This window comes from Suncus etruscus, chromosome 4 (genome assembly GCF_024139225.1).
Source record: "Suncus etruscus isolate mSunEtr1 chromosome 4, mSunEtr1.pri.cur, whole genome shotgun sequence".
NCBI lineage: Eukaryota > Metazoa > Chordata > Mammalia > Eulipotyphla > Soricidae > Suncus > Suncus etruscus.
The window spans coordinates 44,693,369-44,721,127 of NC_064851.1; the positions used below are offsets into that span (position 1 = coordinate 44,693,369).

At 39.2% G+C, this 27,759-nt stretch overlaps 1 protein-coding gene across 1 annotated transcript in view; it reads right to left on the minus strand.

The window, feature by feature from the left end:
- The window catches only part of TGFBR3 (transforming growth factor beta receptor 3), a 173,588-nt gene that overhangs the window by 71,361 nt on the left and 74,468 nt on the right, over positions 1 to 27,759 (minus strand). Inside the window, exon 3 of the mRNA XM_049772193.1 lies at positions 14,495 to 14,632. Coding sequence (XP_049628150.1) covers positions 14,495 to 14,632 — 138 coding nt within the window. The remainder of the gene's footprint in view (positions 1 to 14,494; positions 14,633 to 27,759) is intronic.

Consider the following 27,759-nt stretch of genomic DNA (forward strand, 5'->3'; position numbering starts at 1 on the left):
AAATCACACAATTTTCACCTGTGGGCATTTGGTATAGCCTGGGGATTTAGAGGATGGCTGGAATTGAGAAATGCAGATCTAGACCACAGATATGTTACTTAAAATTCCACATAATCTTTATGTAGATCTTGAGCATGTTTACTTGAAGAACAAGTAAAATCTCCTTTATACAGGTATTGGGGTGGGGAGGGAGAGAGTAAAGGCCATAGTATAGATGAAATCATTTTTCACATCCAAAAAGAAAGAAATAAGCCCATGAAAGGAGAGAAGCCTTAAATCCTTCATGATAAAGAAAAGCCTGCAGAGCTCTCCCAGGAAGTCTATTCCCGGAGTCACACTCACATACCCTATAGGTTGGCACAGTCCACTGATGAGTCACTGCTTGGGTGAATGCCTGCTATTCAGGTTCTGTGCCGTTCTGTAAAGCTGCACTAACTTGCACACTGACCCCCATGATGGAATGCCACTGGTGAAAGTTCAGTCCTTGCATAATCAGGGTCACCACTTCTCCCCCATTCTGTCTCACCTAAAACCTTCTTGCAGCCTTTTCATAATTCTTGCATGGAGAGATCTATTTCTGGAGATGCATACTTAGAAACAAAGAGCAAAACATGGAGCCAAACAGATAGTAGAGTGGGTAAGTTTTAAGACATTTTGTACACAGCCAGCCCAGGTTTAATCACTGGCACTGCTTATGGTTTCCCAAGCCTCATCAGAAGGGATCTCTGAATACAGAGCTAGGAATAAGACCTGAGTACAACCATGAGTGCCCCCTCCCAGCACATAAATTAAAGATAGAGCAAAACAAAAAAATCAAACTGAAGAAAAATAAATTGATAAATCAGAAACTACTCTGACAAAAATTGCTAATTCAATTCCTAAGTGAACAAAAGATGTACAAAAGAGGAAGAGTGACATTTCTTTAGGCTTCACATTTAAGTGTGAATAGAACTTCTGTAGGTTGGTCCTTCAGCTCCTAATAGTGCTCACACAGAAAGAGATTATAAAGTTGTGCTTCAATGTATTTTGTGCATGAAGTTTCCTAAAAAATTGAAAGATGAAAGAGTACTGAAATGTGTACCTCCCAAATGAGGACTGGATCCTGAATTCTGAAAGAGGAAAATCACACATTCTCTTTAGCCAGTTCCTGAAAGGACTGGCCTTGTCTATTTCCTCCAAAGTCATGTGACATGAAATATGATCTGAAATATGTTTTCAATTAACCATATATCACGATTCAATGTTTTTTAAAGTTTATTTTAAAGAAATAATAACTTCCATACCCATGAACCTATAGTCATAATTTGCAAAGCTACATATTCATGAGCCATGTGATTAGGGTATCTGCCAACTGTGCATTCAGGAAACACAAATCCATAAAACCATTGAATGATTCTTGCATGTTCTTAATTTATATTTACAATCAGCCTATTTTCTTCCAATAAAATGACTTATAGTATAGTCAACAATTTTTCTCAGAGTATTCATGATGATCATCTTCTGCTTCTAATTTTTACTTTTTGCTGAAACATGGAGAACGAAAGGATTGGAAATGCCCTCTGTTCTAAATATCCAACATGTGTGCACATGTCCAAAAGAAAATCTCTAGATGCTACTCTCCAAAAATAAACATGCATAAATTTGAACCTGAGCCAGTACAAAAGCAATACTCAAGTCTCCCATGGAAACATTACAAATATGATAGTGTATATGAATATGTATATATACAAACAGAAGTAAACTGGCGCACTCCAACTAAAAGACTCAGTCCCCACAAGTTTCCAAATTAATGAGTGCTTATAATATACAATTTTCCAAAGTGGAATCCAGGGTCATACATAACATTTACTCTTTCTAATCCTCCCAAATTAGCAATGATGTGGAGCAAGTTTAATGTGGACTTTCCATTGAAAGTCCTCTGGGGGGGGTGGGGAATGTCCCCATTCTTATTACTTGCCACATCCTAACCCATTTTTTCTTATTCCCTTCCCTTTGTTGTTGTGTTGACAAAGTGACCAAGATTGGCTAACGTGTTTACTGGGGCTTGTGGAGGGGTGGTCTCACACGGGTGAATGTTTGTACATGTTTTGATACAGTGAGCCAGAGATCATACATTGCTCTGGTGTTGGGCAGTTAGCATTCTGGGCTCATGCAGAGGATCAAAATCAGTGTTACCAGTAGGAAGATAGTCTACCAACTGAGCTATCCCTGGACTCCCTCATTCTATTTTTGCCCTCTGAATGTGCTTCTGAGATATCCCTTACCTGGAGGTTTTTATTTTTATTTTTATTTTAGTTACATCTGATCTGCCAATCCAGGTTCAGGGACATATGTGAATTTTAAAAATATCTGACAAAATTAATTTCCTAGAACTCTCATCACAGAATTCTCATGATCGATGCTAATGAGCAAAGCCTACTTAGTATACAATCAAACTGAGGTTCTGAGAAATTACAGAACTTGTTAGTGTCACGGAGATGGTAGAAAGCAGGGTTTACAGATGAACACAAGACCTCTTTTCTCATTGTATAAAGTTTTCTGTCACTAGAGAGTCATCATTACTAAACTCAAGAAATGAGACAAGTAGCCAAGAGCTCACTGGACTCCATATAGGCAGAACTCTGGAAGAGACTCACGTATCCTTTTACTTATTACTGACAACTGCATCTTATCAGGCCAAACCCTCACATCTGACCAATGAAGAAATCAGACCCCCACAAAGTCAGGTAAAACCCCAAGAGGGCTAGTTTGAACAACACCTAAGTGCAGATTGTTGTGCAAATTGTGATTGTTGGACTTCAAAAGCATTCCAGCACATATCAGGCTTTTAAGATAGTGAAAAAGAAGTGCAGGAAGGCAAGATGGGGGCTTATATCAGGCTCTACCTATTGCACACACTTTTCAGGGTTTGTTTCTGCCTTTTCCTTTCTCCAGAGGCATGGGGAACCTTGCTGGTAAAAATGGTGAAGAAAGGGAATGAAAGGACAGAGAGGAAGAGTACTGTTATGAAAACAAAGTAATTGCTTGTCTGGAAGAAGACAGCTCCATTAACAACTGTCTAAGGATCTTCAAGTAACTGAGTAGAAAGAAATCATATCAAATGGCAGGACTATCAGGCTGCACAATGTCTCTGTGAGCTACATTCTATATGTCAACTTGGCTAGATTATGATCACTAAGTGTTCGATTGAATACTAATCTAGATATATCTCTATGAAGGTATTTTGCGAATGTGATTCAAGTTCATCACCTGATAAAATAAATAAGGCAGCTGATCCCAGATAATCTGGGATGGTCTGGTTCAGTCAGCTGGAAGGCCTTTAGAGCAGAATGAAGCCTCCCTGAACAAGCACAATTCCTTCCTGGGACACAGCTTCCACTCGTGCCAGAGATCCAGCTACTTTTCCTGACCACTTATTCACTGTTGAAGTAAGCCTCATAACATAAATCACCTACCAGTCCTCTTTATCTAAATTACTCCTGATACAACATCTCTCTGTGAAGGGCTGGGTGGGTTGCCTTTTCTGGGCTAACACCATAAAGATAAGAATAGTTTAGGAGGGAAACAAATTCTATAGAAGGACATTTTCTTATGAAAATGTGCAGAAGGAAAGCAGAATGAAGGTGGGAGTGGGAGGGGTATTCTCCAGCCCCAAACAACTCTTTGGAGTCTTCTTAAATTCAGTCTCAACCAATTGAATTCACTCTCGCCCCTTCACTTTCCTACTCTACCGTTGCAATTCTCTGTAGTCATCTCCTAGGCCAGGGGTCTGCAACCTTTCAGACATAAAGAGCCACTTGGACCCGTTTCCGAAGGAAACTGGGAGCCGCAAAACCATTGCAACATTTAAAACAAATATAACACTGCATATATTGTTTCTTACCTTAATGCTATATACGTCACCAGGTACGGCTGCCTCCATTGGCTCCGCTCCTCAGCTCCGCCTCACTGCTATAGATATAGCGGAGAGAAGCGGAGCCTGAGATTTAAAGCAGTATTTTTTTTTCTTGACATCGGCTCCGGAGCCGCGGCAAGCCTTCAAAAGAGCCGCAATGCGGCTCGGAGCCGCAGGTTGCCGACACACCTGTACCCTAGGCCGAAGGCAAGAAGAAAGTTGAAGTTAACACACTTAATTCTTGATAAAGAAATTATCCCAAGAGGAGCTAAGGCAGATGAAACATTAAGCAAGGTTTGCTGTTGGAGCTGATCCAGAGATGGGTCAACCTAAGGAGACTATAGGCTCAGTGTTACTAGGAAAGAGGTCAAGAAGCAGTTTTTTTTTTTACTTATATCCTAGTGAATTAGTCTGTCTTGGAGCCCACTGAAATAAGCATTTACCACATATGCTGCTGACACAAGACCAGAATGGGGAGTCCACACTACCTTTTCACCAGATCAAGAAAAAAATGCCCTGACTTAGCTCATAGGGTTCAAGGCTAAAGCTTGGATGACTCCAGGTTGGAGACTGCAGCTACAGATCACATTATGGCCACATTCATGAATTCTGCTATCCCTGATGAAGTCCCATTTACCCTTATGGAAAATATGAGGCACTTGGCTTATGTCTGTTCTTTGGGAGGTCACCAAGTAACTGGGAGACTCTGGCAAGGACTCAAAAGAGAGGAAGAAGAATCAGGAATAAAAGATCTTAGATATGTGGAGAGTGAAATCACTTTCAAAACAATTATTTTCAGTTAGAAACCACCCTGGCTACTGGCCGGGCAAGTGCTGACTTTTTCAGAAAAATTTTATGGTGTGTATGACGGCAACTGTTGTCTATCATTACATGTTATTGGGACCACTACTTTATCTAGCTCTTTGGGAAAATCATTTAACCTAAGTATTCTTCACAAGGAGAGAAACTTGCAGAAAACCTAGGACAGAAAAGCACACATAAAATTTAATATTCATGGTTACCCAACTTGCTCCTATTCATAGTATAGTTTTGTTTAAGCCAAGGAATCAAAATCTTAGATGTATTCTATAAAGACAGGCAAAATGGGGGGGGGGGGAGTCCAAACTACTAGTTTCAGTCATTCAATTAAATTTTGTTTGGTAAGTGATTTTGGGGAATCATTTCTGGCATTGCTCGGGGTTTACTTGTAGCTCTGCAATGCAAGTTTTTTTGGAAGTGCTCAGAAGACTATTTGTGGTGCCAGAGATCAAGCATGGGCCAGCCGCATGCAAGACAAAAGCCATGCCTGCTTTACTATCTGCCCCACCATCATTTAATTTTTAAATTAATACTGCTAATAATATGTTAAGAGGTTCAATCCTAAATGCTTTATATGGGAAGTTACTAGAGATAGCCTCTCTTGGCTTTAGTTTGATCTTAAATTGTGGATAATAATAGAAACTACTTCATAAGCTCCTTATAAAGATTAAAGAAGATAGTCTAGATTACAAATAGAGTAATAGAGTGCATGTTTTACTATGTGGGAGGCCCAAGTTCAATCCCCCGTCAATAAAAATTAAATTTATGCAAAAAAGAGTATTTTACACAGTCTAAGTATTTGTTGAGTTAGCATACAGGTATCCGTATTCTTAAAACAGTACATAAGGGTTATCTTGAGATTGACAGACCACTATTAGTATTCAATAATCCTGGGGCAGGAATAGCATATTCCTGTCTAAAATACAAGAAAAATATACATATTCACCTTGTTTTCAATATTTAGAGCAGAGTGGGTCCCAAACAGCATCTCTGGACATCACCCAGCAAGTAGGAAATATCAGGCTGAGTTCTCCATAAGAAAGACATAAAAACAAGATGTCTTTAAGGTCACTGTAAGCTTCTGTCTAAAACAGCTGGTGGGTAAGCCCCTAAGATTCAGGCACACTCCAGGTCCCAGTGTCACAAATGTATCATTCAGCACACAAAAAGGGACATGGCCAGAGCAGCCTAATGATTACTCTATAACCCCATGGCAGGAAGAACACATGATAACAACCTGAGCCCATCTGGGAGATGAAGTTAGAGCCTAGATCAAAGCAGATCTTGGAGAGAAAGTGTATTCCAAACAACCATGAAGGGTTAAAGGGGCCCCTTCTTCCCTCCAAAGAAATTACTTTCTAAAACCAGGTAAATAAACATGGATGACTGAAATATCTAAAGCAAACATAACTTCCCTGGGCCAGAAAGAACATGGCCTTTCTGCAGATCCTTTGGGGACCCTTTGATAGAAATCTGGACTGCCTGTGGGGTTTCTTGCCAAAGGCCTCATAGTGTGCAACTTATGAGAAGTCAAAGCAGACATTTTCAGATCATACTCAATGGACTCTCCTGGAAGATGGGAAACTTACACACACACACACACACACACACACACACACACACACACACACACACACTGCAGCCTCCTTCCAACACACACAAACTGCAGCCTACTTTCCGGACTACACACACACACACACACACTGCAGTACACACACACACACACACACACACACACACACACACACACACACACACTGCAGTCTCCTTCCAGGACTAAACACTTTGCCTTTTCTACAAATAGTTCTTTGGAGACTTTCATCACATTAGGTAAGAAAATCAGAAATGGAACCTTTGACAAAAATGACCAATTGGGAAAGACCAATTCATCAAATGACCAGATTAATCTTGGACTACGAAACCTTGGTGTCATACAACAAAACACCAACACCTACTCCCCTTGTTCATTGATGACAGTGAGTTGAATTAATTGTGACTTGTTGAATGAAACTGGGGCTAGTACAAATCATCCCACAGACTTGATACTGAGTCTGGTGGGACCAGAAAAAGTCAACATATATATGAACACTCCAGGACAGGAAGAATACATCTAGGCAAATCTCATAGGCTGAGGCACTACTCACAGTTAACAACCAGTAGCCAACACCCAGCAGGCTCAGATAAACTGTAACAGGATTCTCAACAACTCTTTCAGGACCAGTATTACCAGCTAAAACTGGCTTCCTCCCATAATTCTAACTTCCACAGTGACATTTAGGAAGACTTCTCTCACCACAAAAGAACCAGAAACTCCTTCCTTAGAAAAAGTGACCCCAGGTTCATGAGAGGATCAAGCCTCTTTATAATCAAGGCTCTTATGGACAAGCCACAAAACCAACAGATAAGCAGCCTCTGGAACAAAAATGCTGGTACGCAACCACTTGGAAGCTCCCACAGGACACTGTGAGTCATCCCACCAGAGACATTTCTAAAAAAGAAAAAAGAAATAAGCTTGAAATATTTTGTTATTTAATTTGTCTTTCAGAGATAACTTATTTGAGGAAAAACCTCATAGGAAAAGAAAAATATCCAGAACCCCAAATAAAAAGTAGCATTTTGAGGGGAAAACAAACTGGGAGATGTCCTCAGCCCAGGAATCCTCCTTAATCAGCCTCAAAAAGGGAGCAGTCTCCGTTGCTCTTAAGAAGATTTTCATTTTCAAGTTCACACTCTACCAGTGGGGCCTAATAGCCTAAAGCCCAATTCCCGAGCTCCAGCCATCTTTCCCACATGTTTGAAAGTTCTTCGTAGGCAGGTCATCCACTTCATTTCTTTCTAGATCCTCCACTCCTCAGCAAAGTACCCCAGCAGCCTATATGCACTGAACACTATGCACTGGATGAACCAATGAGAAATTCATAAATATTCATCACAGGTATAGTAATGTCAAGTTCTCTTCAACACAAGGAGAACTGCCAACCCTCCCAAAAAGAGGAAATTGGAAAAGAAAAACTTTTTTCAGATTAAAAAACAATGCAGCACAGTAGAGAATACAGATGTTTTTTTAAAAGCTCCCTTCTCCACAAGCAAACTTGAATGTCAGAATTCTTCATGGGACTTCTAGCTTAGAGGCATCACTTACAAATCATGAAAAGGAACGAAAAGATGCAGTATGGTTCAGGCTGTACAACCCTTCCCTGGGCAGAGCTAAGCACACATCTGGGGCTATTTAACAACTGATTGGAAATTTTGCCTTCTGATTTCCAGTTAAATACTGGCCATAGGAAAACAAATAGCACTTGTTTTTCACCGAGCTCTGTCAGTCATCCAAACTGCAGTGCAGAACGGAGAAGTGCCTGTGGTTTGGTGGAAGAGGCCCAAAATATTTGGACCTTTCCCCCACAGTTTAAGGGATAAACCTTTATAGTTTGGCAATTCCAGTGTGTTCGCCCACCTCCCCCCCTTCTCAGAAACATAACGCTGGCTTTTATGCCTGTCCCTGGTATTCATTTGCATTTTTCATTAGGATTACATTTTTATTTGCTTTTAATCCAAAACCAATAGCAGAGATGTTGATTTCTCTCCTTTATTTCAACTATCCTGCCCTTAGATTTACTTGGAGTTGCTGAGGAGGCAATGATCAGATTGCCATTTTCTGTTTCCAATTAAAGGGGATATAATATCTAGCAGTTGGATTATCAAAGAATCAAAGCTGAGAGGAACTTTAGACATTGGCTTACATGGCCTCCTCCTTGTTTCAGAGACGAAGAACCTGAGATCTATGTGGCCCAGTGACGTACACATAGTAGTAGAGTCAAGAATAGCACTCAGGCCTCCTGACACCTAAGCCATGGTGTTACCTAAAAACAAAAACTTTGGTTTCCTCTGAATAGAGATGCCAGATAAATTATGAATATAATTAAATTTTCAATGAATAATTATTTAGCATAAGTATATCCCAAGGGGCTAGAGAGATAGTTCAATGAACTGCCTGCACCTTCTGCACACAAAACCCCAGCATTTGATTTCCCAGCACCACATAATAGTCAACAGGATCACTACTGGGAAAGACTTCTGAGCACAGAACTAGGTGTACTCCCCAGAAAAGCTGGGGGCTTTTAGCTAGGGGCTAAAACATGTTTTAAGTATGTATTGGGAGTACTAAAAAATTATTTGTTGTTTAACCTAAAATTGAGACTTAGCTGGTATCTTGTATCTTTATTTTATTTGATATTTTGAATATTTCACATAAATAAAATCATAGATATGTTTTCATTTCCTTCATTTAATGCAATGTTCTCAAGGTTCATTCTTATTATGGTATCTGCCAGTGTTTTATTCTTTTTAACAGCCAACTAATATTCCACTGTATGGATATACCATTAAAAATCCATTCATCAACTGCAAAAAAAATATTTATATTCTTTCCACTTTCTCAGTTATTGTGATTAATGTTGCAGTGAACATTTGCTGTGGACAGAGGTTTTGTCCAAATATTTTCTAAAAGTTGTTTTACATTTACACTAACAATGTTCATGAAGATTTCAATTACCTTACATCCTCAACTACTGGGTATGAAGACATCTAGGAAATAAGTAAGTATGCTTGCTTGGAAAGATGTTAGTCTGGGGCCCAGAGGATAACAGAACACATAAGGCATTTGCCTTGTATGCAGCCTACCCAGGTTTGATCCCCAGTATTCCAGATAGTCTCCAAGCCTATCAGGAATAATTTCTGAGTGCAGAGCTAGATCTAATCCCCTGAGCACTGTCAGGTATTCTCCCTAAAAAGAAAAATGTAGTCTAGGTGATTAGGACCCTTAGATACCAGTATGAAGGTAACCTTAGGAAACACTCTATTGGTAAGGGTCATGTATTCACACTTGTATCTGTTACCTCTCACAGAAGATATTTCAGAGAATTTTGCATCAGCAATCCCAAGCCCCTTTGATATGTAAAAGAATGATAAGGTTAGATTAGCATATATAGGCAAATGTCTGTTCATGTTTGCCCTTTCCCCTGTGTTTACTGGTTCTAAACAAAAACAAAAAAAAGTACTGTAAGCGAAGATTGGGACTCTCAATTCATAAGGCTGTGAGCATCTTGATCTCATGCTTTTCACTCTCTATGTCTAGCTTGTTTTCTTGATCCTCTCAAAGCCCATGCTTCAGGCCTATTGGTGTAAATACCTTCATCACAGTAGAATTACTGTGAGAATTAAATAAACTTAAGTACTTAAGTATGGAGCTGGAGTGATAGGACAGCAGTTTGGACATTTGTCTTGCATGCAGCCAACCCGGTGATCCTTGGAATCCTATATGGTCCCCCAAGGACTACTAGGAATGACTCCTGAGTGCTGACCCAAGAGTAACCCTAGCATGGCTGACTATGGCTCAAAAACAAAAACAACAATAAAAAATAAAAGAACTTAAATACAATACCCAAAATATACTAAGTGCTAAATAAATGTGAATATTAATGATTACAAGAAAGAAATGACCATTTTAATTAAAAATATGAGTATTTCAATTCTCAGTTGTAGTGATATGTTGGGCAAAGTAGGAATCCTATCTTGCAAGTATATGCTCAGTTTACAAAGCTCTTTAAAAAATTTTTATTAAAGCACCATTTACAAAGTTAACTTTTAGACATACAATGTTCTAATACCAATCCCAGCACCAATGTCAATTTCCCTCCATCAGTGTTTCCTTCATCTACACACACACACACACACCCTCAACAACCATCTACCTACTATCTTGACAGGCACCTTCTTAAGTTTGGTTGTTAAAGTTTAGGTTTCATGATTTCAGTATTGTTGACTTTGTGGTTTTGGATATTTAGCTCTGTTATTCTTTAACTCCACTGATGTACCTGAATCCCCTTCACCCTGTTGCTTTTCTCTATCATTAGATAGATGGAGAAATCTATCTTTCTCCATCACACACCTTCCTATACTCTCCATTTCCTTCCTTCTCCTTCCTATATTCTTTGTTTTGGGGGGGGGGGGGAGAGGGGCGCATACTCAGCAGTGCTAAAGAGTTACTCCTGACTCTGACCTCAGGAATTATTCTTGGTAGGCTCAGGGGACCATATGGGATGCTGGGGATTGAACCAGCATTGTATACAGTATACGGTATACAAGCCAAATGTACTGTAATCTGCTGTACAATTGCTCCAGCCCCCTCCCGTCTTATAATCTGGGACCAACAGCGATCTACGCATCCTCCTTTAAATCACTGCATATTGTAATCTAGTTATCCTAAACACCACGCATAAGTAATATCAGAAATAAATTCAAATTTACAAAGTTGTAAATATACATTAAAACTTTACTTTAGGGACTAGACTAGAGTGATAGCACAGTGGGCAGTGCATTTGCCTTGCTTGTGGCCGACCTGTGTTCAATCCTTGGCCTACCTGTGTTCAATCCCGGCATCCCATATGGTTCCTTGAGCCTGCCAGGAGTGATTACTGAGCGTCCAGCCAGGAGTAACAAAAGCACTGCTGGGTGTGGCCCAAAAACAAAAACAAAACAAAACCCCAAAGTACTACTTGAATATCATTTCATCAGAGCTCCAAGTTCGCAACAGTTTTGCTTTATTACTTTCAATAAATATCAAATTTTTGGAAATTATTAGCATTTTTATATTTTATAAATTATTGAGCACAATTACTTGGCACTAAATACTTTAGAGCATTATGTTTCTTTCTTTCTTTCTTTCTTTCTTTCTTTCTTTCTTTCTTTTCTTTCTTTTTCTTTCTTTCTTTCTTCTTTCTTTTTCTTTCTTTCTTTCTTCTTTCTTTTCTTTTTCTTTCTTTCTTTCTTTCTTTCTTTCTTTCTTTCTTTCTTTCTTTCTTTCTTTCTTTCTTTCTTTTCTTTCTTTGGTTTTTGGGTCACACCTGGCAGCGCTCAGGGGTTACTCCTGGCTCTATGCTCAGAAATCACTCCTGGTAGGCTCAAGGAACCATATGGGATGCTGGGATTCAAACCACTGACCTTCTGCATGCAAGGCAAACGCCTTACCTCCATGCTATCTCTCCAGCCCCAGCATTTTGTTTCTTAAGAAAGATTGTACTTGGGACCAGAGAGATAGCACAGTGGCATTTGCCTTGCAAGCAGCAGACCAAGGACCTAAGATGGTTGGTTTGAATCCCGATTTCCCATATGGTCCCCCGTTCTTGCCAGGGGCTATTTCTAAGCAGACAGCCAGGAGTAACTCCTGAGCACCGCCTGGTGTGGCCTTCCCCCCAAAAAGAAAGATTGTTCTTGGTTCAGAGCAATGGTACAGAAAGTATGTGCATTACATGCAGCTGACCCAAGTTCATTTCCTGAACCTCATATGGTCCCTAATCCCACCAGGAGTGATACCAAAGTACATAGCCAACAGTAAGTCCTGAATATCACAAAGTATATCTTCATACAAGCAATAATAAAAACTATTCTCTTATTCAGTAATATTAAAACTATAACATTTAAATAAAACATTCATATATAATGCTTTAACTGACAGGCTCAATTCCAATTTTACACATTGTTCCTAACAGTTACAAGTAATGGCCCCACTCTCCACCCTACAAAATTCTTTTTAGTTTTTTTTTTTAGTTTTTTTTTTTGTTTCCTTTAAACTATTGTTATGTATGTAAATATTTTATGGGATTATTATGTTACTGACCCTACCCTGATCGGTGATTGTGCCCTACCCTAAGGTGTGACCTGGCATTCTGTCCCCACCCTAGGGTGGTACCTGATTCTGCTTCTACCATTGGGTGGTATCTGATCCCACCATTGGGTGGTACCTGATTCTGGGGGATAAAAACAAGGGTCTGTGGAAGAGGCTTTTTGCTGGAGCTAAGGCTGAGACTTTGGACTTCAGTCTTGTCCACCAAATAAAGCTAATATTTCCACAAGCCTGACTGTGTGCGAGCTGTTTACCCGCTGTTTCACCTCAGAACTGTTGGTCGACGGGGTGGCAGATGCGTGCTCCGAGCTGGAGGGGAAAGACCTCATCCTCCATCCCTCCATCAGTCAACCTCTTCAACTTGCAACAAACTATAATTGTTATTTGGGTTTTATATATTTACCATGATTAACATTCCTGAAGTACACAGACTAATTACTTTGAGATTTTGACCAATATTTCTTCATAATTAAATTTTTGCTATGTGCATTTCTGGTTGAAATATTATGTAAGTGATGCTGTGCTCTTTAACAGGTAATATTTAGAGGCACACAACATCAATCAGTGCATTGTTAATTTTGCTTATTGGCCTAGGGCAGTGATGGCTAACCTTTTTGAGCCTGAGTGCCCAAACTGCCGCACAATGCCCAGTCCTCCCAATGGCCAGTCCAGCCCTGTTGCCAGGTGAGCTACAAAGCAGACATGGGCACACTCACCTTCTGCTGTGCCGCATATCTTAATTGCAGACACCTTCCTGAATGCCAGCTGCAAGGCTTTTGTGTGCCACTGCTGGCACGCGTGTCATAGGTTCACCATCAAGGGCCATGGGTATCGTTGGGTATCTTCTCTGTATATAATTACTGAGACTACGTAAATACTCTGTTCAAAATTTCTGCCTCTTCGTTATCACTGATGACTTTTACCTGATCTACTAGCTATAACTGATACAAAATAATGTTGAAACTCCACCATTTTTCCTACATTTTGGCTGGAGCTCTATATAAAAATAGCTTTCCTTTTTTCCCTTTCAACTCAATTATTAATCTGCTTAATAACTGAATTAACTATGAACTTTTATAGTATTTAATTGGTACCACTCAGTGTTAAATTTTTAATTATTTTTTATTTATTTTGAAGTATCAGGGATCAAACCCAGAGCCTCACATATTTAAGGTAAGCACTCTCCATGAGCTCCATCTCCAGCCCACCTTATAGTTCTTAAAATGATTCTTTAACTTCAAGTGACATAAAATTATACCTCTAGATTAAGGGTCAATAATTTGACATAAATCATGTGCTTCTAAGACTATTAATAGGAATCTTTTTTTGTTCGTTTGTTTTTTTCTGTATGCTTGTGGACAGTAGAGGTATAAAATCCCCAGGCATTGTAGCTTAGAACATTAACATCAGCTCCAGCAAGAGACAATGTGAGTTATCGCTGCAAAGTACAATGTTGTTCATCATCAGACATGATATCATACCCCAAACATTCCATCCAAACAACCCATCAATTTCTCCACAACTAGCAAACTTGAATGTTCTGGCAAACTCAAAGAGACATGATTTACAAATAGTAGGTAATATTTGGATCTTTCCACAAAAGCTGGGTTCCAGCTTTTTTATAAAGTACAAATGTTTTCATTTTGGAGCTCACTGGGTCACTTTCTCAACAAACAGATCCTCCTATTAGAAGTGAGTCCTGCATTATATACAAATAGACTGGGTTTGTTCATATTTACTGTGGCTAGAGACCACACACCTAGTGGCTATTTACAATATTTACATTGCTCCTGATACTAAAAGGCAGTCTCAGAGCAGAGACCAAAGTTCAGGCCACACAGAGGATTTCGCAGGACCTGCTCTCAAGTGCAAACGAGACTTGGTACTACACCACAGAAGATGACACAAGATCAGTGTTTATTTCCTGGGTTATGCTTATCAGCACCTTGCAAACAACACTAAGGGAATACTTTATATTCAACACATTGCAAAATTGTGTGATGTCTACGAAAATAGGCCTTTTCAAAAGTCTTGCAAAACTTTAGGAAGCATGATATCTTTGTGCCAAGGGCTGTTTTGGATGGGTTTTAAATACTTACCAAGAAAAGCCTAGAAACACCAAGTGCAAGTCTCTCAATCATCAGATGCCAGACCAAAGGATATGGGGAGTTGAGCAGGAACACAACAGACTTGTGATGAATATGAACTGAAGAGATGGGATTCAGATGTAGAGTGACCTAAGAAACAAAAAAAAGGAGAGAAAAAATCTCAGCACTGGCTTCCATTAAAATCACTTTACCCAGACTAGAGAGATAATACAATGGGTAGGGTGCTTGCTTTGAATGCAGACAACTCAGATTCAATCCCCCAGTGCTTTATATGGTCTCATGGACTCTGACAGAAGTGATCCTTGAATGCAAAGCTAGAAAAAAGCCCTAGCATCATAATGTGTGGCCCACAAACAAAACAATATAACTAAATTAGATAGAAGTTTGAATCCTTCATCATAGTTCATTATTAAAGACAGCACAGCCAGAGAAAGAGTTCAAAGGGTTTATAACTGGCATGCAGAGGCCCAAGTTCAATTCCTAGTACTGCATGATACCGAATTCTCTGGTAGGTATTAATCTAGTTGCCCAAACAACTACTGGGGCTAAGCAGTAGCCTGTGCATTGAACCATCCTGCCTGTAAGGCAGCTGAGCATCACTGGAAATAATTCCCCTTGGAATGACTAGGAAATGTCTCAAGGACTGCTTGAAAAAAAACTCCTCACCCAAGATATAGAGAAATGAACTATAAGTTATTTCAAATCCTCTGAAGTGCATAACACACAGAATTCACAGTGCAAAGAGTGAAGAACATGTTACTTTGTTCAAGAGAACATGAAAACTACAAATAATAACTGTTGCTAATGCAGGGGTCTCAAACTCGCGGCCCACAGGCCGTTTGCAGCCCTCCGTACATTTTGCGGCCTGCAGCTGGCCTTCAAATATCGCAGTATTCGTGATTATTCGCTTAAGAATAATTGCGATAAAAATCGCATTAGTAAGAAAAAAATCACATTAAACATTCGCATACCCCGAGCAGTTCTGTTCGGTGTATGCAAATGTTTAATGTGATTTTTTGTGATTTTTTTTCTTACTAATGCGATTTTTATTGCGCATATTCTGTAAGCGAATAATCGCGAATACTTTGCGCCTACTGCAGATGTCATTTCCTCTGCTCCTGCCCGCTGTCCCTTGCATTATCGCAGGCTTAAGGGAAAGAAGGGAGAGAAGTTTATTACAGAATTAGATTTTGTCATACTTCATCATGACTTCATCAAAGCCTGCAGTGAAGAAAAAGATTGATGACGAGCACAGACAATTTCAGGAAAAGTGGGAGACGCAGTATTTCTTTGTTGAGCACAGGGGCATTCCCACATGTCTTATTTGCTCAGAGAAAGTTGCAGTGCACAAGGAATACAACTTAAACGCCATTATTCAACTAAACATGCTGAGGAATATGCAAAATATCAAGGAAATGAGAGAGCCAAGTGGGTTGCCAGTCTTAAAGCATGTCTAATGAGGAAACAAGATTTCTTCAAGAAAGCAACCAAAGAAAATGTTACATCAGTCGAAGCTAGTTACATGGTTAGTGAAATGATTGCTAAGGCAGGGAAACCATTCACAGAAGGAGAGTTTGTTGAAAAATGCATGTTACAGCTAAAAGTATTATCTGTCCAGAAAAAAAAGGTCAGTTTAGCAAAATCAGCCTTTCTGCCAACACTGTGGCAGAGCACATTTCTGATATGTCAAGTGACAGTTATCATCAACTGTGTGAGAAAGCCAAATGTTTTGATGCATACTCAGTTGCTCTTGACGAGGGCACAGATATAACAGACACTGCACAGCTCACAATTTATGTCCGTGGTGTTGATTGCAATTTTGAATTGACAGAGGAGCTGCTCACAATAATTCCAATGCATGGCCAGAACACCGCTAATGAGATATTTCGGCATCTGTGTGATGCCATTGAGAATGCAGGTTTGCCATGGAAGAGGTTTGTTGGAATAATAACCAATGAAGCGCCATCGATGACAGGGAGGAAAAATGGACTGGTGGCACTTGTTCAAAAAAAAACTTGAAGAGGAGGGTGTAGAGAAGGCCATTGCTCTTCACTGCATTACCCATCAGCAGGCCCTTTGCAGTAAATGCCTGCCGTGTGACAATGTGATGTCTGTTGTTGTGAAATGCATCAACCAAATCAGATCCAGGGGCTTAAAGCACAGGAGGTTCCATGCTTTTTTCGAGGAAATGGAGTCAGAATATAGAGATGTGCTCTATTTCACCGAGGTATGTTGGCTCAGCAGGGGAAATGTCCTGAAAAGATTTTTTGAGTTGAGAGAAGAAGTGAAAGCCTTCACGGAGGATGGGAATGCTGTTTCTGAGTTGAGTGATCACAAATGGCTCATGAACTTAGCTTTTCTTGTTGACATCACACATAAGCTGAATGTACTAAACAAGATGTTACGAAGCCCGGGGCAGCTTATCAGTACTGCCTATGACAACGTGAGAACATTTTCCACAAAATGTGTGTTATGGAAATCCCAGCTCTCTCAGACAAACCTTTACCATTTCCCAGCATGCAAGGAACTTGTGGATGCAGGCATACCATTCAGTGGTGAGAAATATGTTGATGTTATTTTTAAGCTAGAGAAGGAATTTGATCACAGATTTGCAGACTTCAAAAAGCACAGAGCCACTTTCCAAATTTTTGTAGACCCCTTTTCCTTTGATGTGCAAGATGCCCCTCCTGTGCTTCAAATGGAGCTCACTGACCTGCAATGTAACTCTGATTTCAAAGCCAAGTTCAGGGAGATTAGTAGAAAAGCAGACATGCATGGGTAATTTTTGAGAGAATTGCCCCCCAGCTTCCCTGACCTTTCCCAAATGTTCAAGCACACCATGTGGCTTTTGGGAACACATATTTGTGTGAAAAGTTATTCTCCACATTGAACTTCAGTAAGTCAAAGTACAGGTCTAGACTTAATGATGATCATCTTCAAGCCATACTGAGGGTCTCAACTGCTTCCTCTCTAAAGCCAATTGTGGTTCAGATTTATGAGAAGAAGTGCTGTCAAGTCTCTGGCAGCAAGGAATAGGCAAAAGATGCCATGTTCAGAAGAACTGTTCATGATCTTCACTCAATGTTCTATTCATGTTCAGAAGAAATAATTAAAACTGTTAATAATGACGTTTGAGGACTTTTTTTGTGTGTGTGAAATCCCTTCTGTGGCCCTGCCTCACCCCGACTTTGCCCCCTGCATCCCCCAGGTAAATTGAGTTTGAGACCCCTGTGCTAATGGAATGGTTCAGAAGAAGGTCTCTACACATCTTCATTCAAAAACCATTTAAACACCAATAGTAGCTTGGACCATCAAAATAAACTTCAGTGGTTAATATAGGATCTTTTAATGATGATTTTCTTTATAATCCTTATGCAGACTATTCTTGAAATTCGTAGGTGAAATTGTAATAAATATATCTCTCACGAACCAGAATTTAAAAAATACTTAGGAAACACAAAAGAAAATATGTATGAACCAGATATTGGTGTTCAGGTCCAAAATTTCCCAGATGGTCAAAATGGCCTGGCTCACACAATCATGCGGATTTCTAGGAGTCCTAGCTCTTGGAGCTTTCCTGGAAATGGCTTCCTCTTCAATATATGGCAGTGTCTAGCCAAGACTATCCTGACTTTGGCACATGGAGCAAAGGCAAAGGCCCAAAAATCATTTGGCAAAGAAGAATTCACACTATGACTGGGAAATTAAAAGCAAAAGATTCAATAGTTATCTTGAGAGATCATTTGGCAGGAACAGAAGGGCCCCCAAGCATCCACTCACCTAATGCCTCAGCAACTTTCCTCCTCTCCTCCCTCTACTTCAATCAATCATGCTTAAGGGGAAAGCAAGCACAACCCAAAACAACCAACAAAAGAATAAAGATATAAAAACTCTCAGAAATGTGGGAAGAACATACCATAAATATCTGTTAAGGAATTCCTGGCTAATGTACCTAATTACTCTGAGGCTGAAAATAAAATAAAATTTAAAAATCTCTAGAACCAATTACAGCTTAGGATCAACTAGACTTAGAAAGATCAGACTATCTGGCTAAAGTTTTTCATGGAATAGATTATCCTAGGATTGTGGTCAAGATCTGAGCTGAGGCAGACTGCAACAGATAGAGTCCTTGGAGAAATAATACAAATAATATCTAATAACTTCCAGGTTGCAAATCCAAACAGTAGTTAAAAAATTGGTTCCCAAACCTAATGTATGCGTGAAAAAAAAAAAAAAAGAACCATAGGCCAAGGGTGTAAGTCAGTGAGAGAGCATTTGCCTTGCTTTGCTGGTATGCGGCACACACACACACACACACACACACACACACACACACACACACACACACACACACACAGACACACTTTATTTTTGGTCATGACCACTTCCTACATATATCCTTCTTAGGCCCTCATAATTTTTCCCTCAGGCTCATTTATACAATTTTACCTCTGGTAAAATTTAAAGTAAATCTTTTTTCTGAGTATTTTCTTGGGGTATCTTACTATATATTTGCCTCAATTAAGGTCAATTCTAGGAAGTATAATATCTCCTGGAAGAAAGAAAACCTTCCAATCTTCCATTTTAGGAGCATGTCCTTGCCCATATTACCAATGACAATTTTCCTGAACCATGTGTATTCTGAACCTCTCAGCTGTCTAAAGTTTAGTTGACAAACAAAAAAGGCAGTGTCTCAAATTCTGTAAAATCACCTTATGAAAATGAAATGTGTTTTCTTTAGGAAATAAAAATGTCATACTCTCTGGAAAGATGCCATATGATTCCTGGTAAAGATGAAAGATATTTCTATTACAGTGATTTCAAATATTTCTCTAAGACTCTATACTCCATGGGTTTGTCCAAACAAGCAAAAGAAAATCCTGAAAAAACACAATTATGAAAGTCTTAATTAGTGGTCAGTTTTGCTAATGTGTCAGTGAGGTTCCATGTCAACCTTTCTGATTTCTCTAACAGGCTCTGTAGGCCCATGAAATAAGGTAGTCATCCCGACACTCCCAGAGACACTTCCATTCCTAAAACCAGACCAAATAACATTCAAAAATGGATAATCTAACCATGAGTTTATAGGGAGACAGATGGGTAGCACGGCTATAACCGAGAACCATAAAGTCAATCCTTGTGTGGCTAAAACCATCTCCCATCCTCTCTCTCTGGAGACAAGGAGCTGCCCAATTGGCAGCCATGTTCACAGTAATGGAAGACACCAGGAATCTCATGTCCTTCATGATTTACACAAAAGTGTAGTGGAAGCCTCATACTCTAATCCCAGAGGGATTGGGGAACCTGGGTTTGGAAGTGATTCAACACAGGAATTAATCCACACAGATTAGGGAGATAAAACAAGTTCAGAAACTTTCACCACAAGCTATCTACCAGCAGGCAAAAAGTACCAGCCCACAGACAGGGTAGCTGTAGGCCAAAATTTGAAGAAGTCTCTCTGACCAGAGGTCTTTATTGAAAAAGGTACGACCACCCCCTTGGGTGGAGAACAGATGGGGTTGGGGGTCAATCCAGATATACTTCCTACCCACAAAGAACAAGCGCATACAAGGAAGAAATATTCTGATTAAAGTGAGAATCAATTACCCCAAAACAAAAGTACTGTGGGAAAGAAACTTCTCAGGCAAGCACAAATTTCACTGACATTTGTCCAACGTAACTTTTTAGAATTTAAACTTCACTCTAGTAGCTTTTGAAATAAATGACCAATCACTATGAGTAAAGAATCTTGTCTAGATGCTGCTTGTCTAGGGTCCCATGAACCCTGCAGTTGATATTTTATTTATCACTGCTTTTTATTTTCTTTCTTTTGCTTTTTGCTATATGGAAATTGATACAGAAGATTCTCTTAATACTGGTGAAGGGACAGGTGTTGGAACACTACATGACTGAAACTCAATCATGAACAATTTTGTAATGGCACATTTCACAGTGATTCAATTTAAAAATCTGTTAGTTTTTAAAACAAAAGATTTCCACAAATAATTTTGGAGGAATGAATTGGTCCTTTAAACATTTCCTTATTAGTTTTTTTTTACATTTCTCTAAATTCCTAAGATATAATCAGTCAAAGCTGAATTCAAAGAAGAGCACCTCATGTCTCTTCCCCTTCCCTAGAAGCCAACTGCCTTGAGGTCTGATCCCAATGGCCTGGTGTCAGATTCCTCACAGCAAATTTGAACAATAAGATTTCATGCTGTGATAGTAAAAGCTATCAAATTTCTTCCAATGGCTTTGTCTTCAAACTACTTAACATGGCAACAGGAACATAGTTCTTATCAACTCCACAACTAATTTTTGTCCCTTGCCACCCCCACAAACACCCCCCCAAAAGGCAGGATTTTTGATTCCCTAGGAGCCTCTGAAAATAATCTAATATGACCATATGGAAAAAAAAAAGCCCTTAAAACAAGAGTCTGATATTTGATGCAGAAATAAGCATGCCCTCTGTGCTCTCTATTTTAGATGTGCTGGAAAAATACTGGAAACTAAATTTGGGTCGGGGGTTGAGGGGCAAGAGCTCATATAAACAGAAGAATATTTCTGAAACTCTAGGTCATGACTCTCTAAAGGGGCCCTGGGAGAGTAAAAAGGGGATTCCAGGGACCCTGGCCCTTCTTTCCCAGAGCAGCCCAACACCTGGTGGCTACAGACTGATTCACGGGGCCCAAGGAAAACTGGGTGTGTTCTGAAGATGGGTTGTGCAAAAACCCTGGGCCAGTGAGGAGATAGTAAGTGTAATAAAACAGAATATCCTTCAACATAGAACACCTGCCCTTGGCCAGTCAGCAGCTTGTTGTCAAGTCACACCCCCCCAGCCTTGTGGGAAACTGCAGCACCCTTCAGCCTGCTCTGGACAGATATGTCTGTCCAACTCCACTGCAAATGCCAGGCAGAACTGGTGCCTAGAGTGGCTCTCCACAGCCAATAGAAGCTCCTGTTTTCACCTCCTCATGCAAATGATCTCTTGAGATGTTTGCTGATGGCTTCCTTCTTCACATTATAGTGAACTCCTCCAGGCATTCCTCCTGGTCAAAATTAGAGTTATGCTTCTTTCTGCATTTTTGAACCTAGCCCAGATCTGGACATCTAGTAAGCAATAAGCAAATTTTTGGAAAGGAAGACTAGATGGAATAATCAAGAAGTAATGAATAAAAGGTAGACCAAGTAATGAATACAGACTCTGTTATCATATATAGTCAGTATATCAAAAACAGGCTTAGGGATCAGGCATCTAGTGAATAGAATATTAAATTCACTAATAGTTTTGACTCAGACTCTAAAACATTATGGTCAAGGAAAGCAAAGTAAATGGTGGGGGCTGCCTACAATGTAGTAAGGAAGAATTGAAGTGCATGTCTAAAGCAGAAATTATGAAGCCAAGTACAGGGACAACATTAGACACCCCCCCCAAAAAAAGAGTTGCTATTCTTAATAGTTGTGCAAATATGATAAAGTAAAATGTAAAGAAAAATCCTTTTATATTTTCTGAGAGGCAGAAAACAGATAAAATACTTTGATCAAAGATTCTAGTCTTAGAAACACTGAATTGTAAATGTACTTAATTCATAGATAGATGTGTATATTGATAGATATGTAATACATATGTATCCAACTAGTGAGAATTAAACTCTAGGCAAATTGAAGAAACTAAATATTAGTACACTGACTGAAATAAAAAGGCTGGTTTTATTTTTATATCTCTTGTCACATCTAATAGAGCCAACCTAATCACTTCATTATTTCTTACACTATATGTAACCAAAGCTCCTTAGAACTATGTACTATGTAAACTTATTTTTCTCACTATTTTTTAAACTGGGTTTAAAACTGCTTCTAAATTGCTTAGTAAATCATTACTTTGACATGAACATATTAAGAAAAAATAATAATGCTAATAATGCTCTGCAGTACTATGTTCAACAGAACCGCATAATGAAGCAAATCATTTGGTGAACAATACAAACAAACTTATAGAAAGTAGATATAGCAAGCATCCAAAATTAGCATGATTCGAGTACTGGATTAATCATTTCTATCTGCCAAATGTAGTCACACAGCTCAAGAAAGGTTATTGTTTAATTATCACCAAAAAGCTGTAATAGGAAAAAAACACAAATTAGGGATAGGGAAATAGTTCAAAGGGCTAGAGCACATGCCTATATTCAGAGGCCCTGACTTTAACCCTGGCCCCCACATGGATGGTCCTGCGAGCACTGCTGTGTTAGTCCTGAGGGCCCAGCAGTATCACTGGGCCTGAGTAGCACTGAATTGACCAGTTCTAAAAACTGAATCCTCATATCCATACAACTTCACTGAGGATCATCTTCAAACACCCCAACATTTCATGGGACAACAACACACAATGCACTGATGTTCAGGCAATGATTTAAGATGCTGGCAAGCATCACAAATAAATTTTAGAATCCCCTGGGTAAGTAAGAAATTCTGAATGGAAATATAAAATTATCTCAAGAAGAAGGAAAACTAGAGATAAATCATTACTAAGAGAAAAATATTCAAAAGCACCACATGTGAGTTTGCTATTAGTAAGAATAGTGATGGCAACAGTAAAAAAAGAAAAAGTGGACAGAAAACACCCCAGGTGTGAAACCCTCATGTGTGCATGTATCAGTGCTACAGCAATTCCTGTAGAACATCTCCACAAAACTGTCAGCACCACAAATAAATGGGTGTGACCCTAGTGTGTCCACATGTGAACACTGCAACTAAATTATGCAACTCCCCATGCAACAACCAAGCACCAGGACTCAGTATGCAAGTACCACAACCCTGGTCATCACAATATCAACAAAGGAAAGGAAAGTGGAAAAATTGAAAAAATTAAATGTGAATGAATGAGACTTGAAAAATACCATATGATATGGGCAAAGGAGATGGCTCAAGGGCAAGAATGCATGCGTATGTGCTGGAAGTCTGGCTTCTATCCCTGGAACCACAAGATCCTAAATTCTGTCAGGAGTAACTCTCTAGGATTTTAGCCAGGAATAGCCACAGGCTGGCACCAGGTATAGCTCAAAACCTGTGCATCTCATGTGATTTTTTTTTTTTAAAGGGAAGAAAATTTAACATGCCACCAAAACTGAAATATGATCAGAACTTGGGTGGGTGATAGAAAAGATGCTATTAGGAGGTACGGAGAAGCAGCTAGCTGCTTGGGCTGGGCTAAGTGGAGCCCCAAGCAGAATATACTAGACCCAAGCTTCACTTGGAGGAAAGGGAAATACGTCACCATGACGATATGCTTTTCTTGCTTCTCCCACTCCATCCCAATTTTCTGATCTCCTTGAGTTGACTGGGAGATATTTTAGAAACAAAATTGACAAGCCAAATAAAAGCTGAACTAAATAACCATGAAGAAAAACTTCTGACGCTATAGACGCAGTGGTCCTCAAACTACGTATGGCCTGCAGGCCACGTATTGTATTTGCTACTGTTTTGTTTCTTCACTTCAAAATAAGATATATGCACTATGCACAGAAATTTGTTCATAGTTTTTGTTTTTTACTATAGTCCAGCCCTCCAATGGTTTGAGGGACAGTGAAATGGCCCCCTGTTTAAAAAGTTTGAGGACACTAAAGACTACAATATTTCATTATCTGAGTATATTTAAGATTTCAGAATCTCTTCACCAACTTCCTATTTCATTTCCTTGCTGAAGAAGTTTGCTAAGTTTGTGTTGGCATTTGCATTGCATGCTGCAGACATGGAATCAGTCCCTTATACCCCAAATTGTCCCCCAAACCACACCAGGAGTGTTCCCTGTGCACAGAGTTATGATTAAGACCTGAGCACTTCCAGGTATGACCCCTACAAACACATTTTAAAATTCATACATTTAAAATAAAATAAAAATGCATTTTTCTAAGCAAAGTTTCTCACCAGCAAATATTTAAGAAAAATATATCAGTATGCAGAAAGTATATGATACAGGTACTGGCAGCTCTTTAGAATTTCATGATGAGTTTAAAAATTGCCATGGTTCAGAGGCCAGAGAGACAATACAGCAGGTAGGACTCTTTCCTTGTATGCAGCCAATCTGGGTTCATCCCTGGCACCCAATATGCTCTCCCCAAGCATCACTAATAGCAATTCCTGTGTGCAGAGGCTGGAATAACCCCTAAGCATTGCCAGAAGTGTGGCCCCCAACAAACAAAAATTGGCATGGCTAGTTTGGGTCACCTCTGTCCTTGATTGGTCAATATCCAACTGTGGGCACCAGTTGCTACCCAGATTCTAAATTTATAATTAGCCATAAAAAGGCCATGATTCTTCATAAAATATTAAATTCCCTCCGACCATAAATGAAACCAAAGTAATCACATAGGATGATTGATAAGGTTAAATAATTCATACTGAATAAAATTCTTTGTAAAAGCTAGTGTAAGGAAACTTCTAATGTTCTCAAAAAAGACAATAAAAGTTAAAATTTTGAGATTATTACAGATGGGTAAGATTCTTAAATATCCCTGTTTGGGGCCAGAAAAGAGAAGGGCATTCCAATAGGTTGGAATGTACAATTCTGGTTATTGCATAAGGCTTCTCTGAAGGAACTCTGAAGCAGTGAGCCAGGATAGCCACATGCCCCATCAGATGTGCAAAATCCAAAACATAAATAAAATATATATTTAAAAAAACCTGTTTTTGAAAGAGAGAGAAGTCTAACATTCATCATCAGATGATACATTCCCAAACTCATTCCTTAATGAGTTAACAAAAAGAAAAAAGTAAATGATTTTTCTTTTTTCAATGAGCCATCCCTTCACCAGAGAATATTTAAAACAAATACCTAGAAAGTAGAGCTAAAAAAATGAACATTCCTCTCAAAACAGATATTCAGCCATATTGTGTGTGTGTGTGTGTGTGTATGTGTGTTTGTGTATGTGTAGGGCATGTGGTATTTAAGCCTCCAGCTATTCTAAGAATTCCTTAATCTAAAGGCTTAATCTAAAGGTCTTCCTTTACATGAACATACTACGGCTTACAATGGAACCTATAAAGTGAAATCAGCGTACTGATTTCAGTATTAAGAATTTCAGTATTGAAAACTACTGATTGAGAATGTGGACATTTGCACCAAACTCCCCTAGATCAACTGCAATTCCATGAAATCCTCAGCAAGAAAACCCTGGTCTGTTTGCTTAATTTCTCTGGACCATTGCTTCTTCATTTAAAACACAGAATCATAGCTCTTACTATGATAGCACTGTCTCATTAGAGATATTACTGTCATTAGTCACAGGTCTTAACAGATCGCAGTAACTGCACAATGATCACCTAAGACATCACGGAAACTTTCTCCTATAGAGATGGACCTACCAGACCTTCCCAAACCCTCCTTTTTGAGTGCTCTCTGATCCTATCACACACGTTTTCCTACCAGGCCAGTTTATAAAGGATATAAACTGCTCTATACACTGCTCTACCTAAGAGATTCCCAAGGACAAATTAGAAACAAATTTACCAAATCTGACCTCTCAATTAGTTAGGTTCAGAAAGAGGTAGTGGCAATTATTAATATGCTTAGCTTTACAGCACCACATATGATTAATTTTGTTCTCTTTACAGAAGAAATACTAGTTTCCTTAAGAAGGCTTTATCCATTTATAAAGGGTCTCTCCCCAGAGTCTGACCCAAGTCTAGTTGAACCTACTTTTAAGATTGCTCTCTTATGTTAAATTAACTCTGTTCTTGGAAACTATGAGACAAAGAAAAAAAAAAAAAGAGCTTCATCTTTTTATACCCTTATATTTACATTTATAAATATATATTTATACTAAAATACCTGGCTCTTAAAAGGTTGAATGCTGAATGATAGAAGGAGTGAATTAATCAACACATTTTAAAGCACAATTAATATCTGTCATGATCTCCTTTGCCTAATGTCTCCTGCAATCCTATCCTTTGGGTCACTCTGCCTTCCTTTACTAAATGTAGACAGTTTGACCTAGAGGTTGAGAGTGACTCAGAGTCCCTTAGAGTCTCAGCTCCACTGGCCATCTGCAGGACCTTGAGTAAGTTAAGACTCTATAGGCATCAGTTTCATCCACAGTAAACTGGGAATAATCCCTGTACCTATTCCATCAGCAAAGGATTAACTATGCCATTTGTGGAAAACACTCAGAAAAGTAACTGGAATATGGTAAGTGCTCTTTAGGAATTGGTCATTATTGCTTCTCCCCTCTAAAAGCATGGCTATGTTCTTCCTTTTTCCCTGATTACCATGAAAGGCAAGTTTTGTCTATACTGTCCTCTACTAAGGAATACATTTTTCAGATGAATACATGAAAACCAATCAAATAGGATTTGGGGGGGGGGTTGTTTGTTTGTTTTGGGGCCACACCTGGTGGCACTCAGGGGTTACTTCTGGCTCTGGGCTCAGAGATTGCTCCTGGCTCGGGGACTATATGGGATGCCAGCAATCAAACCTGATCAGTCCTGGGTTGGCAGCATGCAAGGCAAATGCCCTACCACTGTTGTACCACTCTGGACCCTAAATAGTATTTTTTTATCAAAGTTTCTAAGCACTATACTTTTGGCATCCTGGAACTTTGCTTATACCTTCTTCCCAAATCAATTTCACTATAGGATCATAAACATATGCCATTAAGTCCTCTTTGCACTACTCTTTTCCCTACCTAGCCACTCCATAAACTTCAACTGCCATTTTCACAAAGCTCTTCTTCATATCTTTATTCATAATCAACAACATCTTCATGGCTAACTCAACTGACTTAGGCTAGAATCAGATATGTTTCAAAATATCCATCTGATTGGGAGAAGTATAAGAGAACTGTTTATTTTTTAAATGCAACCCATTCTGTATAAGATGCTCTCTCTTTTTTACATGTTTATTTATTCTGACATGAATCAGGCTTGATATAAACTTGGTAATGACTTCTACCAGATTCAATACTACAAACAGGTTGAGACAGCTGCAAGGGTTCCTGTTTCCCTGGAGATGGAGTTTCATGCAAGGCTAAGAATTACCACAGCAACCAAGGCTACAAAAACAGTCCTCGGGCTTCAGCCCCACAACTCTGGAAAAGCAATTTGTACTCTGTGAAAAGGCTGGGGCACACAGAAGTTGAAAAATGATCAAAGTAAACAGGGCTCCTCAAGCACTATTTTGTTGTGCTGATTTCAAGGCACCAAGTCTCACAGCATCAAAGTTCTGTTATGAAAGATGCCTGTCAAGTGCCAACGATTCGCAA